The sequence below is a fragment of the Podarcis vaucheri genome (genome assembly GCF_965113315.1).
Source record: "Podarcis vaucheri genome assembly, chromosome: 16".
NCBI lineage: Eukaryota > Metazoa > Chordata > Lepidosauria > Squamata > Lacertidae > Podarcis > Podarcis vaucheri.
The window spans coordinates 11,426,042-11,443,158 of NC_138754.1; the positions used below are offsets into that span (position 1 = coordinate 11,426,042).

Genomic DNA, 17,117 nt, shown 5'->3' on the forward strand with positions numbered 1-17,117 from the left:
TTGCGAAGCAAGCCCATTGACGGATTAGAGGATTAGCGCTATTAGCGGCTTATCTGCTGATCGGATCAGCTGATAAGTGGCTTAGCGACTTAGAAAAAGGGGGGGGAGGGGAAAAAACCAGCAGGAACTTGCAAGACATTGTCGTCTTGCAAAGCAAGCCCATAGGAGATTCGTCTTGCGAAGCACCTCCAAAATGGAAAACTCTTTCGTCTAGCGAGTTTTCCGTCTTGCGAGGCATTCGTCTTACGGGGCACCACTGTACTTCTGAATCCAGGGGGGGGGGGCTCTTCTGCTCTGGTCCTGCCTTTGAGGCCTCTGTTTGGCCACTGTAAGAACAGGATGCTGGACATCTAGATGGGCCCTTGGCCTGATCCAGCAGGCTCTCCTTGTGTTCTAGGAACCAGAACTTGGTTCTGAAATTCTGGTTCCTTATTTGACACAGCAGGGCACGAATGTAAGTTTCTTTGCCCTTGCACTCCAAAATAAAATACTGGGTTCCTGAGCACAATTCAAAGTGCTGGTGTTGACCTTTAAAGTTCTAAACAGCCTCGGCCCAGTATACCTGAAGGAGCGTCTCCACCCCCATCGTTCTGCCCGGACGCTGAGGTCCAGCACCGAGGGCCTTCTGGCGGTTCCCTCACTGCAAGAAGCCAGGTTACAGGGAACCAGGCAGAGGGCCTTCTCGGTAGTGGCACCTGCCCTGTGGAACACCCTCCCACCAGATGTCAAAGAGAACAACAACTACCAGACTTTTAGAAGACAACTGAAGGCAGCCCTGTTTAGGGAAGCTTTTAATGTTTAATAGATTATTGTATTTTAATATTTTATTGAAAGCCGCCCAGAGATATAAATAATAAATTATTATTATTATCATCATTATTATTATATGGTTTACCTTGCAATCTGAATGTGGCCCTCAAAGCCTCTCTGTCTGGTTCTTATGACTTTATTTAAGCAACACTTCCTGGCCTCTGGCCTCACCATCTGGCAGCTCCCTCACAAATTGCTTGCGATTTTAGAATTGTAGAGTTGGAAGAGACCCCTCCCTAAGGGTCATTTAGTCCAATGCAGGAATATAAATGTCAATAAATAAAATTACTACAACCCTCCCTTTTTTAAAAAGCATACAATACTAAATTAAAATCCACCAAAAGATTAGAAGGCACTTTTAACTAAAAGCGCTCGTCCTGCAATCGCATAAAAAGGACACGTTGTCTCCCACCCAGTTAAAAGATGAACACCAATTAGGAACAAAATCTTTGGGTAAGCATTTACTTCGAAGGCAACCCGTTGCGCTCAGTGTGTGCGGAAGTTTGCAGCCCGATCCAATGCATGCCTACTCAGAAGGGATCCCAAGTAAGATCCCAAAGTAAGCATGGGTTTTAGCCTTCCTCCCCAAGGAGCCCAGATGGAAGAACATCTGGAGAGGAACAGATATCCCTGATTTAGCGGGTTGAAGCCAGAGCGGCGCTTTCGGAATGTTGAATGGAAGGAAGGCGGCGGCGGCAACATTTTCACCCAATCACAGAACAGTTACGGGCGGGGGAGAAGGAAACAACAACAGCGATTGCAACATTCCTATCCAATCACAGCCCTTGTTTGCTTCCTCTCCTCCGCGCGCGCGTGTGTGCGTGTTGCGTGCCCGTTTCAAACATGGCCGCTGAAAGCACATGTTAGGCTTCAACCGTTGAAAATCGCTTCCTGGAAGAGGGCGGGTGGGGTCAAGGGGGCCCCAAGATGGCTGCCCCCATCAAGATCACAGAGTGGGTTTCTTCCTAGAGTCTAGTTTCTGGCTGATGCCCCTTATTTCCCCACCACCACAAGCTTCCCCCCGCTTTTTGCCAGGACGCTGCCTGCTGTTTTGTGTGCGTGTATGTGCCCAGTTATCCGAGCTTCTCCTTCTGTGCATGTTCCAGATCTTGCTTTGGAAGCCTCTCGTGAGCATCCAAAATATGCACGGACAGGTTTCCCTCTGCTCAGAACCCTCACATCCTTTCTCTTCCTTTGCAAACCCCGCAAACCAGGTTCCGCTTTATGCGGCTGACCTGGCAAGCTTCTTGTGAAACTTCGTTAACTCGTTGGCAATAAATATCCGAAGAAGCGAGTTGTCCTGGGATGTTGGGAGTGGTTATCATGGCTGCGGCTGCGGGTGTTAAAGCGCTCCTCCGCTTAAAACCCGGCGTTACTCTCTTCTTTTCTTTAAACTGAGAGGCAGGAAGTGGGACGCAAGAGTTCGTATAAATAGATTTCTACCTTAAGAAGCAAACGAACGCCAAACCAATGGGCCAAAGCTAAGCTTCTTAGCCTGGTTCTAGAGGGCCATGGGGAACATGCTGTCCCCTCTGCCTGGGCTGCGCCGGGGGGCGCATCGGAAGGAGCCGCTTGCTAACCCGGGCAGCTTCGATGAGCTCCATCGGAAATGCAAAGGTAAGCCGTCGTTTGCTCTTCCTCGTCATCCCTCCTCAAAGCTCTCGCCTTTCTCATGAAGCCTTTGGTGCAGGCAGCCCCCTAGTCCTCAGGACGGTCTATTGCTGGGGTGGGGAACCTCGGGGCTGGGGGCAAGTGCTGTTTGGCCCTCGGACTTCTCTGCTGGCCCTCACCCTCCTTGAGTAGTTTTGTGTGGCTGCGGAAGGGCCATAGCTCTGTAGGCAGAGCATCTGCTTCGCATGAAGGAGACCCCGCTTCAGTCCCTGGCATCTCCAATTAAAAAGGACCAGTAGGGGAGAGGAAAGGAAAGACCCATCCTGAGACCCCAGAGAGCTGCTGCCAGTCAGAGCAGGAGTCGCTGCACACTACCAGACCCCAAGAAGCTTTCCCTGTTGCCTGCATGATCTCCCTCTTCATTCCTTCCCCGCGGCTGAAATTCATGAGAAATTCATTCATACCGAACCACAAGGATCACAATGACTACATAAGGAAGATTCCTATGTTCCTTATAAGTAGTGACTCTACACAAGGCAGCTTCCAACCTTTGAAGGTGACTCGGAAACTACAACTAATCCAGAATGCTGCAGCTAGACACTGGTGACTGGGAGCAGCCGCTGGGACCATATAACACTGGTCCTGAAAGAACTACTATGGCTCCCAGTTTGTTTCCAAGCACAATTCAAAGTGTTGGTACAGAACTTTAAAGACCTAAATAGCCTTAGCCTGAAGGAGCATCTCCACCCCCATTGTTCAGCCTGGACACTGAGGCCCAGCTCCGAGGGCCTTCTGGCGGTTCCCTCACTGTGATAAGTGAGGTTATAGGGAACCAGACAGAGGGCCTTCTCGGTAGTGGCGCCCACCCTGATAGTACCAAGGCAATGCCACCACATGGGTAGTGGCACCCTCCCATCAGATGTCAAGGAAATAAACACTATCTGACTTTTAAAAGACATCTGAAGGCAGCCCTTTATAGGGAAGGTTTTTTTTTCTTATAATGTTTTGTATATATGCTGGAGGCCACCCAGAGTGGTTGGTGCAACCCAGTCAGATGGGCAGGGTACTACTACTAATAATCATAATAGTAGTAATAATACTCTAGAAATGTGTCCTTGAGCTACGTGTCATTCCTCTTGCTTGCTGGGTGGAGGTTGGAGAGATATGTGCATGCAGAAACCTCTCACTTTATGTGGCTGCAAAACAGTTTCGCCTTTGGACAATTGACTAGCTTCTCCATGTGCTCACACACTTCTGTCATCCATCCCGGCATGTAGAAGGCATAAAGGGAGTTCAAGGATGCATTCCAGTCAGGCAAAAACGCTCAAGGAAGGGGTGAAGCAGGAATCGAGGGGTGTGGCCTGGGGAAAGGGCCAAGGGCCAGGTAGAGAGGACTGGAGGGCCGCATCTGGCCCTTGGGGCTGAAGTTCTCCATCTCTGGTCTAGGAATTCCTGGATTATTCACATTCTTCATTTTGTAAGCTTAAATACTGCTTCTGTCTCTCTTCTCCCTCCTTACTTCTGTTCCAGAAGTCTTCCCCCAGCAGACAGAAGGCGTCAAGCTTATCATTAATAAATCCCTCACCAGCCATTTTCAGGTGCGTACCCTTGCCGCTGTTAATCATGCTGGCTATTTTTATATGACTAAAAAGTGGAAAAATGGGTCCAGCTCCCAGGGGAAGCGCTGTGGTGCAGTCGAACAGCGTCTGGTTTGCAGGCAAAAGGGGGAAGCGGGAAATACTGTTCAGTATTTACCATATTGCTCCCTGTAAGGTGTAAGGAGAGGGGTAATGCCTCTGGTGGGGGACACACGCCATGCTCTTTCTGGGGCAGTTTGTCCACCTTTAGTCCCCAGCCTGTACTCAAATCTCACCTGTGGCTCCCAGGTGAGGGGAGCCGATGGGTTTCAAACTCTCAATGAGTTAGGGGCTTCCCCTGCACGCGAACAGGCTCTGAAGGATTGAGTGGAGTGGGTCCAATGGGAGAAGGAAACTTCTGATCCTAAACCTCCACTATCTTCAGGAGAAAAAAAGCGATGGGGTAAACCCTCCGGAAATCCGGAATAGCATCCCTAAGACGGTTGGATGGCACCTTGTACGCCTCCCTCCAGCAACTCCTGCAGCCAGGCTGGTGCCAGACATCTCATTCTGCTTTCCTTTGGACCACATCAGCAAGGCAGAGAGGAGGGTCTTGTTGTCTGGGCAGCCCAGGACCCCCATACACACTGCAGAGACTTGCACCCTGGGAGACCGTGTCAGTGCTGCTAACGCAGTGCTTAGATTTCACCCCTGGAGGTCCACTCCATTGTCTCTCGAGACAGATGGATGCCAACAAAAATAATTCGCCTAGGGATGAATTTCTCAAAGGAATTCTCCAGAGAGTTTCTTTTTGGAATACCGTATTTTTTGCACCATAACACTCCCTTTTTTCCTCCTAGAAAGTAAGGGGAAATGTCTGTGTGTGTTATGGAGGAAATGCCTACGGGTGGCATGCCTACGGATTTTCCTCCTCTAAAAACTATGTGCGTGTTATGGTCGGGTGCGTGTTATAGAGCGAAAAATACGGTAATAGGAGGGGGGGGTCTGTTTTTTTGCTGATGGATGGGGATCTCCATATAAGGTTTCTATGTTTGCCATTGCAACCCAACGAACCAGATAAAATTTTACTGTACAACAGGTTCTGTGTGAAGGGACCGCCTATTGTAAAACATACTTCTATGCTCCCTGTATTTTTGTGCTGACCAACGGTGCACCCAGTCTTAACAAATCCCAGATCTCCCAAACCTGGAGTATGAGCTGTCTGCTGGATCATGGTGTTCATTTCTCAAAGACGATAAGACTCTCTTCCATCAACAGAGTGCATCTTTTTTCCTTCTTCCAGGTGACCCATACTATTCACATGAGCACAATTGGACAATCAAGTTATCATCTCAATACAACGTATGTGGGAGACCAGCAGTTGAGCCCCACGGAAGTGAGCAAAGCATTAATTTTTTTCCTGGGGGTGGGGTTATGACAAGTGGGGAAAGTGCTGAAAAGAGCAACATGGTTCTAGATATGTGGTCTTAGGGGGGGTTGTGAAAAGTGTTAATAAAAGTTTATTTTTAAAAATGATCTAGGAGTTGGAGCAACTCTCCTGTGAGGAAAGATGACAAAATTTGGGCCTTTTTCCTGATTTAGAGGAATCTTTTGCCCAAGGTGGAACTTGAACTCAGGGTCATTCCATGAAGCCACAGGTTGCCTAGTCCCCCAATTTTATATTTAATTATTATTTGCTGCTGATTTGAGAATTAATTTTATTGTGTACTATTATATTCCAGTCGATTATTGAACATTACTTTTGAAGTTATGTTTCATTATGACTTTCTGTATTGGATCAGATTACTATAAGGTGTGTATATTTTGTTCCTGTAAGCCTCCTTGTGTACTGAAAGGCTATATACAAGTTATAAGTGAAATAAATATGTTCTACCCAAAATTCCCACTCCCTCAAAGCAAAAGCTGCATCTCTTTTCTTCCTTCCATCCTGCTGCTTAGTCACCACCTCTGCAGATGCTTCCAGAATGATACCTGGCATGCACATTTGCTCACCCCGACGCCATCTTGAATAAGGTGGAAGGAAAAAATGGCAGCATCTATGCGCCATCTGTTCTCTTGAGCATGGGTTTGAGCATGGGTTTCTAACTCATTCAGTCTTCCTTCCTTTGAATGCCAGTTGCTGGAACACACAGGTGGGGAGACTGTTCTCTAGCTCAGGTGCTGCTTTGGTGCTAAATTTCAGTGCTTGGCGATAGCGAGACGAAATGGGCCATTGGCTCTCCTTACCTTCTCACTGCTTCCATCATAGGCCTTCCCAACACTCATTGGAGACATTAATAATGCTGGGAGCCTCAACGCTCAGGTGATCCACCTACTGGCTGAGCGGATACGGACAAAAGCTGTATTCCAGGTAAAAACTACACAGGGAGTGTTTGGGTCTGAGGCCAACGGGCTTGAAGGCAGGATCGTAATGCTTTTGGTATTGCCAGGTTGAAAACTCATCAGCGTATATTTTTTTGAGTGTTCAATGGTAAGCAACAGGCCTATGCAACGGTTAATTTTTTAAAACCATCCTATCTCGCTTCCCCCACTGTTTTTAATGGCATTTTACACTATGTATATTGTTTATGAATTGGTAGTATGCAAATATTTTTCTAAATAAAAATGAATCCTAAATAAAGAAATTCAGAGGTGGCATCTCACACGCCTGTGAGGCTTTGTCACGTTAACAACGGCATCCTGTCTGAGAGGTTGAAGAGGCTGCAAATCAGGGACTGGGAACCTGGAGCCCTCTAGATATTGTTGACTGGGGTTGATGGGAATTGGAGCCCAGCAGGATTTGGCGGGTACCTGTTGGGACTGGTAGGGTGGAATCCATGGAGCCCAACAGTGGGTGGCACCAGAGCTAAAGACAAGCAGAGCCAAATAATTCCAGTTTTGCCACCACCCTCCTCCCTGCTGTTGAGTTCTGTAAGTGGCAACACTGAGACTGAGGAGAGGGGAAGCTGGCAGGCCATACAGTGGTACCTCGGGTTACAGACGCTTCAGGTTACGGACTCTGCTAACCCAGAAATAGTACCTCAGGTTAAGAACTTTGCTTCAGGATGAGAACAGAAATCGTGCTCCGGCGGCAGCAGGAGGCCCCATTAGCTAAAGTGGTGCTTCAGGTTAAGAACAGTTTCAGGTTAAGAACAGACCTCCGGAACTAATTAAGTACATAACCAGAGGTACCACTGTATTGTCACCTCCTGGACTGGTGGTTGGTAAGGCAGGCAGGTGGGAGCTGGGGGGGGGGGGATAGACGAGATGGGTGCCCCATTTGCCCTAGTGGACCAGCCTCTGCCAATTTGTGGTCCCCCCATCCCTGCAGCCCTGACCTGCAGTCCCTTGGGAGCTTTTGCATGTCTGAGAACTAGGCTGTAAACTCGTTTTGAGTAATAGTCCATGCCCAACCCTGTTCCCGCCCGCCCCCCCAACTTTTTTGTGTTCCAGACTCAGCAGTCCAAATTCGTGACTTGGCAGTTTGATACAGAGTACCGGGGAGATGACTACACGGCCACCCTGACGCTGGGCAACCCTGACTTGATCAGCGAGTCGAGTGAGTGAGTGCCCGTCTGCCATCTTGGCAACCTTTTGCAATTGCCGTAGGCTTGTTTGCATCCTGCCCGCCCCTCTTTGAAAGAAAAAAAATATCTTAGTTCTTTGGTTGGCAGCTTGTCCAGGAAAATATACAAATGTGTGTGCATGTGCATAGATAGATACAGGCAACTCTCCATTTATGCAGTGGTTACGTTTTGAAGCACCACACATTTAAGTGAAATCACATATATTGGGAACGCAACTGGAAAAAGCCTGTAAGCGCCACAGTTGCTGTCTCCCAGCCTCCTTCCTCAAACTCCCAACTCTCCATGGGCCTCAACGGTCAGTGCAAAGGCTCATGGGATTGCACTTGCTTGTGGGATTGCTAGGCGCTGTTTTGTGCCATTTTTGTGCTCTTTTGGGGGCCGTTTTTGCCCCTTCCAGGTTCACATGTTCACATGATGCACATGTTCGTGGTCACGTGTGCCTTGAACGTGCACAAATGGAGAGTTGCCTGTACGAATGTAGAGAGCAGGCAGAGAGAGAGGCTGACATAATGGGGAGAGAGGCAGGCAGGCAGTGAGAGGGAGCCAGACCCCCTGGATGAACGCAGAATAAATAGGACACCATGCAGGGTTTCCCAAATGTGCATCTCCAGCTGTTTTTGGACTACAATTCCCATCATCCCTAGCTTGCACGGCCACTGGTCAGGGATGATGGGAACTGTAGTCCAAAGACAGCTGGAGACCCTAGTTTGGGAAACCCTGGTGTAGTGGTTAAGCGCGTTGGACTAAGACCTGGGAGGTCAGGGTTTGAATCCCCGCTGGGCACGAAGCTCACTTACGATACAATATCTTTATTGTCATTGTCCCATACAGAACAATGAAATTGAAAATGAAATTGAAAAAAATCTACACCAGACATTCAAAAACCAACAAGCCTGCTATCCCAACTATCCCGGCCTGGTTAGCCCCTAAAAACTCTGATACCCCATAATTGAATACAATATGCTCACATAGAGACTACCTTCCACTGCATTTAAAACCAAAATCGCATTTGGATAGAAACTGTTTCTCAGGCGGCTAGTCCTAATCTTGTAGGTCACCTTGGACCTGTCAGTGTCTTTCAGCCTAACTTAACTCACAGGGGTTGTTGTGAGGTTAAGATGGGAAAAAGAAAACCATGTAAACCACCTCGGAGGAAAAGGTGGTAAATAAATGTAGTAAAAAAAGAAGGAAAAGACATTTGGAGGCCGAGAATGGGAGGGGGAGCCCCCAAGACCAATGTTTCCCTCAAATGACCACTAGAGGGGGCGACTCTCTCACAGCTGCTGTGTTGCTTAGCAACCAACCCTAGAGAAGGATGGAGTTTCTACCATGTAATGTAGGGCCTGCTAGACAGTGAGAGGCCCTATGTCACCTGGTGGCCGCTTCTAACATGGGACAAGAAAATCATGGCTTCTTTGTGGCCTACAGCGATGCCTGGAGAGGGGTGGAGTACCGTATTTTTTGCACCATAACCCTCACTTTTTTCGTCCTAGAAAGTAAGGGGAAATGTCTGTGCGTGTTATGGAGGGAATGCCTACGGATGGCGGGGGGATCTGCTGCAGTCATGAGCAGAGGATCCATGGTTCCCCTTCCTTCCCTCCTCCGTGGCTCGCTTTGAAACAGCAAAGTGGGAGAAGAGCCGCTGAGTGGAGAGGAGAGAGGGACAGAGAGCCTGCTTCTTTAAAGGAGCAAAGCGGGAGAGGAGAGGAGCCGCTTACACGAGTGTAAGCGGCTCCTGTCCGGTTGGCTCCTTTAAAGCAAGCAGGGTCTCTGTCCCTCTCTCCTCCCTACTCAGCTCGCTAAATAGCAGCAAAGGTTTTCAGCTCGCTAAGCCGGAGAGGAGGGAGAGAAGCAGAGCCTGCTTGCTTCAAAGGAGCAAAGCGGGAGAGGAGAGGAGCCTTCTTCTCTTATACCCCTCTTCATGTCCATGGCTACAGCTTGTACCAAAAAAATCACACACTCACTGTTGCCTGGGGCCGCAGTGGTGCAAAAATGTGGTTATAAAGCATGGATCCACATGGATCCTCAGGATTTTTGCATTGGGCTACTCCAAACTCACCGTCAAATCACATGTCTGTGGCCACAGCATGAACCACAAAAATCATACATCCACTGTTTCGTTTAGAATTTTTTTCTTCTTGTTTTCCTCTAAAAACTATGTGCGTGTTATGGTCGGGTGCGTGTTATAGAGTGAAAAATGCGGTAGTTGCCCCCCTGGGTGGGGTAAATTTGCTTCCGTCCTCAACTCCTGGCTAGTGTGTTATTTTATTTCTTTATTGAATTCCTGTCCCGCTCTTCCTCCCCCAAGGAGCCGAGGCAAACGGATTTGCAGAATTTTAAAATGGATTCATATTCTACAGCCTTTTGAATCCGTCTGTGGGAAAGGGGGAGGTTATTGTTTCGCTGTTTTGTATTACTTATTTTTCATGTTTTTATCCTGTATTTTTCCTCTGTGAACCGCCCTGAGATATTAGTGAGGGTATAGATCAAATAAATAAATCTAATAAACAAGTAAAAACAAGGATCAAGCAAAAGCATTCTGGAAGAAAGTAAAACGTTCTTAAAAACAGCAACAGTTGAAAACCTCTCAAAGCAGTTCCAGGTAAAAGCATTCTAAAAGCAGCCACAATTAAAAACATCTTAAGTTTCCATTAAATTTCAGCATGGCTGCTTGTAGCATTTTGAATGCTGGGTGTGGGAACAGGGAAATTGCCCTGGATCACTTGGATGAACTACTGAACGTTGTTGAAGGTTGTTTCATTAAGGGACAGACATGAACTGGAATTATGTTCCTCTTCGGACATGTTGAACTTGAACTAGTTCCTTTTTAAAATGAACTTCCTAGGCTCTGCTCAAAACTCTGCCCAAGCCACAGCCCTCCTTGGCCCTGCTGTCCCCCCACCTAGGTGTTTTTGCCTAGCTAGATCATGCCCTTGAACTCTGATAATGCCTCTTGGCTTGCCTGGGTGTTTGTGTGTTGAGAAGGTTGCCTCCTGTGCAAAGTACAAATTTGCATGCATTGCTTTGTCTACTTTGGCCTCTGGCCTGCCCGTCGCTGGCACGTGACAGCTCTTGGGAGGTTGCCTTCGGACTAGAAAAAGTTCCCTCTGTCTGTGCTGATGGACCAAAGTTGGTGTGACCTATAGAGCAGGCATGCGGAACCTTTGGTGCCGGACTACAACTCCCATCAGCCCCAGCTTCTTTTCCAACCCTTCTTTGCTGCTCACAGTAAAAATACTTTTTTTCTTAATTTATAATACTTTCCCATCCATTGCTATTTCCATTGACTCTGCATGTTCAGTTCCTGCTTAGACTTTTTTCTGTTTTCCCACTTAATCAAGTAGAGCTAATTTGTCCATATAAATCATTAATCATAATTTTAAATCATATTTCCTCAATAACATCCTCTCATTCATAATATCCGAGTTTTACAAACCTCACAAACATCCAGAAAAAAATCTCCTAGTCTCCCTTGTTATGCAGTTCCCTTTTCACAAAACAGACCGGTCACTATCTACTTTCCCAAGTTTAATACACTTCCCTCCCATTATTCACAGATTTTATTTGTTTCTACTTCCATCGGCCCTGGCCAGCATGGCTAGCGATAAGGGAAAAATTGGAAGCTCAGCAAGATCTGGAGGCCAAGAGATTGCCCGTCTCTGCTGTAGCTGCCCCAACACTTGGTTAGCTCAGTCTAGGAGGGGACACAGGAAGCTGGCTTATACTGAATCAGGCTGAGGCGTTCTCAAAGTAAAGGAAGGATTGAACTCTGATTAATAAGAATACACACAGAGGCTTGAACCAGCAAGACTCTGGGAAGGGTGCGTATAATAATCTCTCTCCCTCTACCCCTCAGCCCAGGTCGTTTTATTCACAAAAGAACTTTTTACAGATAGTTCGTAAGAACCAATCAGATTTCTTCTGAGCATTTCAACAAACCCCATGTGGGGACAAAGTAAAACTACAAACACTAGTGAGGCATGCATACTTTTGGGGTAAATGAATGAAAACTACAAAGGAATGCATTCAGCAACCCCGGAGGTCATAATCAATCAATACACATGATAAGAAGGATGGCCAGGAGGACAGCGATCATTATCCCCTTTATGTGAGACCTGTTTCCTGGCCCTAAGATTAACATATCAGAAAAGCTACAGCAAAGAAACTGCCCACTGTCTTTGATGACCCAGGACGCCTGCCTGTCTGTGTACATGACTGGTCAAGAAAGAGAAATGGAACAGGGATGCAGAGGTGTGGATTGATCAAGAATCATATCAAAATAGTTTAAACCCAGTCAACACAATGCTTTCATTGCTGACACAGATGGCTTACTCTATACTTGTTATAATTCCTCATAGCAATCCCACCTGATCACTACATCAGGCCAGAGGTCCATCTAGCTCTGTACTGCCTGCACTGACTGGCAGTGGCTCTCCAGGGTTCCAGGCAGTGATTTCTCCCAGTGCTGCTCTGCCTGGAGATCCTGGGGACTGAACCTGTACGCAAAGCAGTACAGTACCACTAAGCCACAGCTCGTCTCCAAAGGGTCTTGGTTATTTTGCAGCTGCATGCAAGTCTTTTTTTGGGGGGACACACTGACCTGCTCTTCCTTCTTTGCAGTCATTGTCGTGGCACACTTCCTGCAGAGCATCACTTCACGGTTAGTCCTTGGCGGGGAAATGGTGTACCACCGGCGGCCGGGGGAAGAAGGGGCCATCGTCACGCTTGCTGGGAAGTACACAGGTTGGTTTCCTTTTGCTGGAGGTCTGGGGCGTGACTCGAGGGGCAGGCGCCGGTCCCCCACATACTTGGCCTCCATTTTCCATCATGGTTCTTCAAAGAGCAGCTTCTTGATATTGCCCGATTTGGCATCAGATGCGATCGGCATGAAAAGCCTTCAGCCCTCCAGGTGTTGCTGAACTACAGCGCCCATCATCCCTGGTCCTTGGCCATGCTGACTGGGGCTGATGGGAGTTGTAGTCCAGTCAACATCGGGATGGCTAAAGGTTCCCCACACCTGAACAAGAGCACACAGAGCTGATTGAAACACTTGCAGAAAGGCTCATTTCTCAGTTGGCCTCAGACTTTCCTGTTTTGGGATGTGGCAGGAAGAAGCCTGCATGTCCAAATGCTTCTCTGTGTCAGAGGCTTAGTATCAAGGGCAGAATCAGTTTATGGCTGCTAATTTTTTCCCTTCTTCCTTTGCGTCTGGGAGATACAGTGGTACCTTGAGTTAAGAACTTAATTCGTTCTGGAGGTCCGTTCTTAACCTGAAACCGTTCTTAACCTGAGGTACCACTTTAGCAAATGGGGCCTCCCACTGCCACTGCCGCCGCGCAATTTCTGTTCTCATCCTGAAGCAAAGTTCTTAACCCGAGGTACTATTTCTGGGTTAGCGGATTCTGTAACCTGAAGCATCTATAACCCGAGGTACCACTGTAATGTGAATAATCCAGCTACACACACACACACACACACACACACACACACACACACACACATATGACAGCAGGGATGAAGAAACCTGTGGCCTCCCAGGTGATGGCCACAGCCACACCATACCTTTAAAACACTATTGTACCTCTTCCAAACAGTCATGTTTAATTACTGGCACCCAAAGAATCTTGGGAACTGTAGTTCGCTAAGGGAGCCGAGAGCTATTCCCCTCACAGAGCCATAAATCCCAGGATAGCTTAATAACCAACTCCTCTTCCCAGGGAATTCTGGGATGTAGCTCTGTGAGGGGGGGGGATCTCCTAACAATTCTCAGCACCCTTAGTGAAATAAATGTGTTTTACTTTCTGAATGAAGGTGGAAGGAGAGGCAAGGAAAAAGATCTACCCTCCCTCCTTTTTTCCTAAGGATTCTACCCTCCCTTCCTCAAAACAGCAGCCCAGTCTGACAGCAGATATTTTGGTTTCCCTGGAAAACTGTATAACACTTCAAGTGGAATCTTGTAGCCAGGAAAACTGCGTTAAGAAGTGTCTGCGTAGTCTTAACACTCCCTAATCTGGCACACTCTTAGCCAGGAATAGAGACAGGATAGAGGTGTTGTTACAAAGATGTCATTAAGCCACACAAATCTGCTCCCCCCCAAAAAAACCTCATTGGGGTCCATGAATTTCAATGTGTTCCTTTGTGCTGTATTTCCCCCCCTCTTTTCTGTAGCCCTCAAATGGATAGCCACCCTGAACCTTGGCTATGGTGGGGCTCACGCCAGCTATTATCACCGTGCCAATGACCAGGTGAGTCAAAAAGGAGTTTCTTCGGCGCCCCCGCCCATTGTCCACTTTTTCTTTGGCCAAGTCTGACCTCTTGATTTCTCCCCCTCAACAGATCCAGGTTGGGGTAGAATTTGAGGCCAACACTCGGCTGCAAGACACGAGCTTTGCCTTTGGATATCAGCTCACGCTGCCACAGGCCAACATGGTTTTCAGAGGTGAGCGAGGGGCTGGGACCCCCTCCCTGTGCGAGGCCAGAGTGTGATCAAATGCCTGAACCTTCCCGCCACAGGCCCTGCTTCCCATAAGCCCTTCCTTCATTCGCCATTGCCTGTCTTCCTGTGACAGGATAGTACGCACCCCAGAAATGATCTCTTTTAGCTTCTGTCTTCTGGAAGAAGGTATAGGGTGATAAAGGCCAGGACTAGCCGCCTGAGAAACAGTTTCTATGCAAATGCAATTCTGGTTCTAAATGCAGCATAAGGGGTCTCTATTGTATAGTGTATTTTAAAGTGGGGTTTCAGAGTTTTAAGGGGTTTTTGAATGTTTTATATAGTTTTTATGTAGTTTTGTAGTAGTTTTATGTAGTTTTGTAGTTGTTTTATGTAGTTTTTCAATTTCATTGTTCTGCATGGGACAATGACAATAAAGATATCTATCATGGGAATTGGGGTTGCTTGTGTGTAAACCTCCAGCTGTTCCAACTGCTATGGGATGATTGCGTCTTTCCCTTGCTTTTGCGCTGCTGCTCAGTCGCTGGCAGAATCCGTCAGTGGGTGTCTCCTAAATTTCCTCCAGCATAAGAATTCCTTAACGGACAACCTCCGCCTCGCCTCTCTGCGTGGAAGCCTTCTGCGCAGAGTAGGCGTGCCAAGCGGTGGTCCTCCACTCTCCTCACTGACTTCACTGGAAGAGTCTCGGAGCCTCCCCTCCGAAGTGCTCTCTGCCTCTCCCTTCTTCCTGGTGTCACCTGGACTTCTTTCCCCAGAGGACGGTCTCTCTCTTCCCTTACTGGTTCCCTCTCCGGCAGAATCTGGGAGCCTAGCCTCTCCACTCTGCTCCGATGTCAGTTCCCTGACAATATCGTATATCGTATATATCGTATATCGACAGGAAATGAGTTTGGCAGGGATAGGGAACCTGAGTTCCTGTCTGTCATGAGCCCTGTGGAGGTGTCATGGGAGGGGGGGGAACAGGACAGGAACATCCTGAGGAGATGAGGGGAAAAGAAATCAGGAGGTTGCAGCTAGATGACCCCAAGCAGCATGAAGAGGACAAAATTGGGGCCTCGAGAAATGTCTGAGCTGGAGGAGGAGGGCTGGTGATTGAGGAAGCCAGGAGCTGAATCCCAGGGAAAGGTTTAAGCAGATTGTCAGAGAGATGTCCCAAGTCTTCCCTGAGCGTGAGGCTCTCCTGAAGCCAAGCTTGGGGTCTCTCAAGGCCATCCAGCAGAGTCTGAGAAAAACTGGCCAGACTTTTAAGAGCGGAGATAGACTGCATCTCAGCAGCTTGCTTGAGAAGTTCCGGCAGTGGGGAATTGTAAACTGGGTGGCTGCTATTGCCATCTTAACTTGGGGGTCCCCCACTCTCCTGAGGTTCAGGTGGCCTTTACCAGGAGCTGAGTCCCGAGTGTGACAGGAGCTCCCCTGTGAAGGCCGGCTAAAGTCCACCCTGCTTTCTTCGACGCACCTTTTAAAAACCATACAGTTCAGACATGGTTCTCCCTCCCTCCCTCCCTCCCTCTCTCTCTCTCTGTGTGTGTGTGTGTGTGTGTGTTTTACCAACCAATCTTTATGGATGTTATAGTTAATAGGGTTGCCATATTTCCAATATCTCACCAACAACAAAATGAAGTTTTGGAGCTATTTTTAAGGAAATTCACCAAATTTGACACTTCCAACACGTGTTGTCTAAGTCCGGATTTCCCCAGACATTGCAGTGATTTCCACCCGGACACTGTTTCCGAGTGCCATATGGGAAATTCCAGACATATGGCAACCCTATTGTAGTAATACTATATTTTTCCATAGGGCCCTGCTGCCTTATTATCCTTTTTTATAAAAAAAAATATCAAATTACAGTTTGTAAATATATAAACCTACACAAAATGCCCCCCCTTTCCTTTTCTAGGTTTCCTGGACAGCAGCTGGTGTGTGGGGGCTGTCCTGGAGAAGAAGCTCCCCCCTCTGCCCGTCACCCTGGCCTTGGGTGCCTTCCTCAACCACTGGAAGAACCGGTTCCATTGCGGCTTCAGCATCATCGTGGGCTGAGCGCCCTGAGGACCCATCTCTCTTGACTGCGCCAGGCAGTAGGACTTGATTTTGCGAAGCTGCTTGGTCAGAGGGGACCCCCGTTCTGTCCGTGTGTCTGTGTGTTTTGTGTGGGCAGAGCGGGGCACTTCACCACAGACTTCTGCAGTGGGGCAGCGATGATTTGGGGGCCCCAGCATCCTCTCAGCGTGCCTGCATCACAGCCCTGCCTTGAGGAGGTCCACGGATTTTTATTTAAATTTTTTTTTTGTCTCCAGAAGGACATTTAATGTTATTGGTGTGGCAGGGAGGGAGATGTGCTCTCCTCCGAAAACATGGCCATGTATTGTTTTCTTCCAGATCGTGCAAGGCATAAACTCCACGGCAGGTGTTATGGTGTGGGTGACGGGGCAGGGGGCTCGTGGAAGGATGGATGCCTTCGTTTGCTGGGGCTTGGAGGATGTCGATCGTGGCATTCCCTTGAGGAACTGAGAATCGATGCCATCACTACGTCAGTTCTGGCCCCAAACTCTGAATTTTGAAGAGGGTGGCATGCATGTGGGCATCGTGCCACTCCCCTTGCCTGGGACTGTGACGAGGGCAAGTGGTGTGGCTTCTGTGTAGTGATGGCTTGGAATATACTATTAAAATCATGTTGGGGACATCCCACCCCCCCTCAAAAATGTGTGTCTTGTTGGTGCTTATTTGGGGGACCTGCAGGAAGGTTTGCCTGTGATGTACAGTGGTACCTCGGGTTAAGAACTTAATTCGTTCTGGAGGTCTGTTCTTAACCTGAAACTGTTCTTAACCTAAAGCACCACTTTAGCTAATGGGGCCTCCTGCTGCCGCTGCACGATTTCTGTTCTCATCCTGAAGCAACGTTCTTAACCTGAGGTAATATTTCTGGGTTAGCGGAGTCTGTAATCCGAAGCGTATGTAACCTGAAGCTTATGTAACCCAAGGTATCACTGTGCTTTGCCCACCCAGTCCCATGCAGGAGAAAACTAAGGCATTGCATCCAATATGTTAGCTGACTTCTTCTAAAGCAGGGTTTCCCAAACT

General features: G+C 48.0%; 1 protein-coding gene across 1 annotated transcript; it reads left to right on the forward strand.

Annotated features, from left to right (window-relative positions):
• Window positions 1-1,693: 1,693 nt before the first annotated feature.
• On the forward strand, window positions 1,694-16,738 carry TOMM40L (translocase of outer mitochondrial membrane 40 like). The gene is made up of 9 exons (XM_082202501.1): window positions 1,694-2,427; window positions 3,952-4,019; window positions 5,302-5,394; window positions 6,268-6,369; window positions 7,452-7,557; window positions 12,206-12,328; window positions 13,754-13,830; window positions 13,922-14,024; window positions 15,937-16,738. Exons 1-9 carry the CDS (start codon window positions 2,322-2,324, stop codon window positions 16,074-16,076), a joined length of 918 nt encoding a protein of 305 aa, XP_082058627.1. The 5' UTR covers window positions 1,694-2,321; the 3' UTR covers window positions 16,077-16,738.
• The last annotated feature ends 379 nt before the right edge of the window (window positions 16,739-17,117 follow it).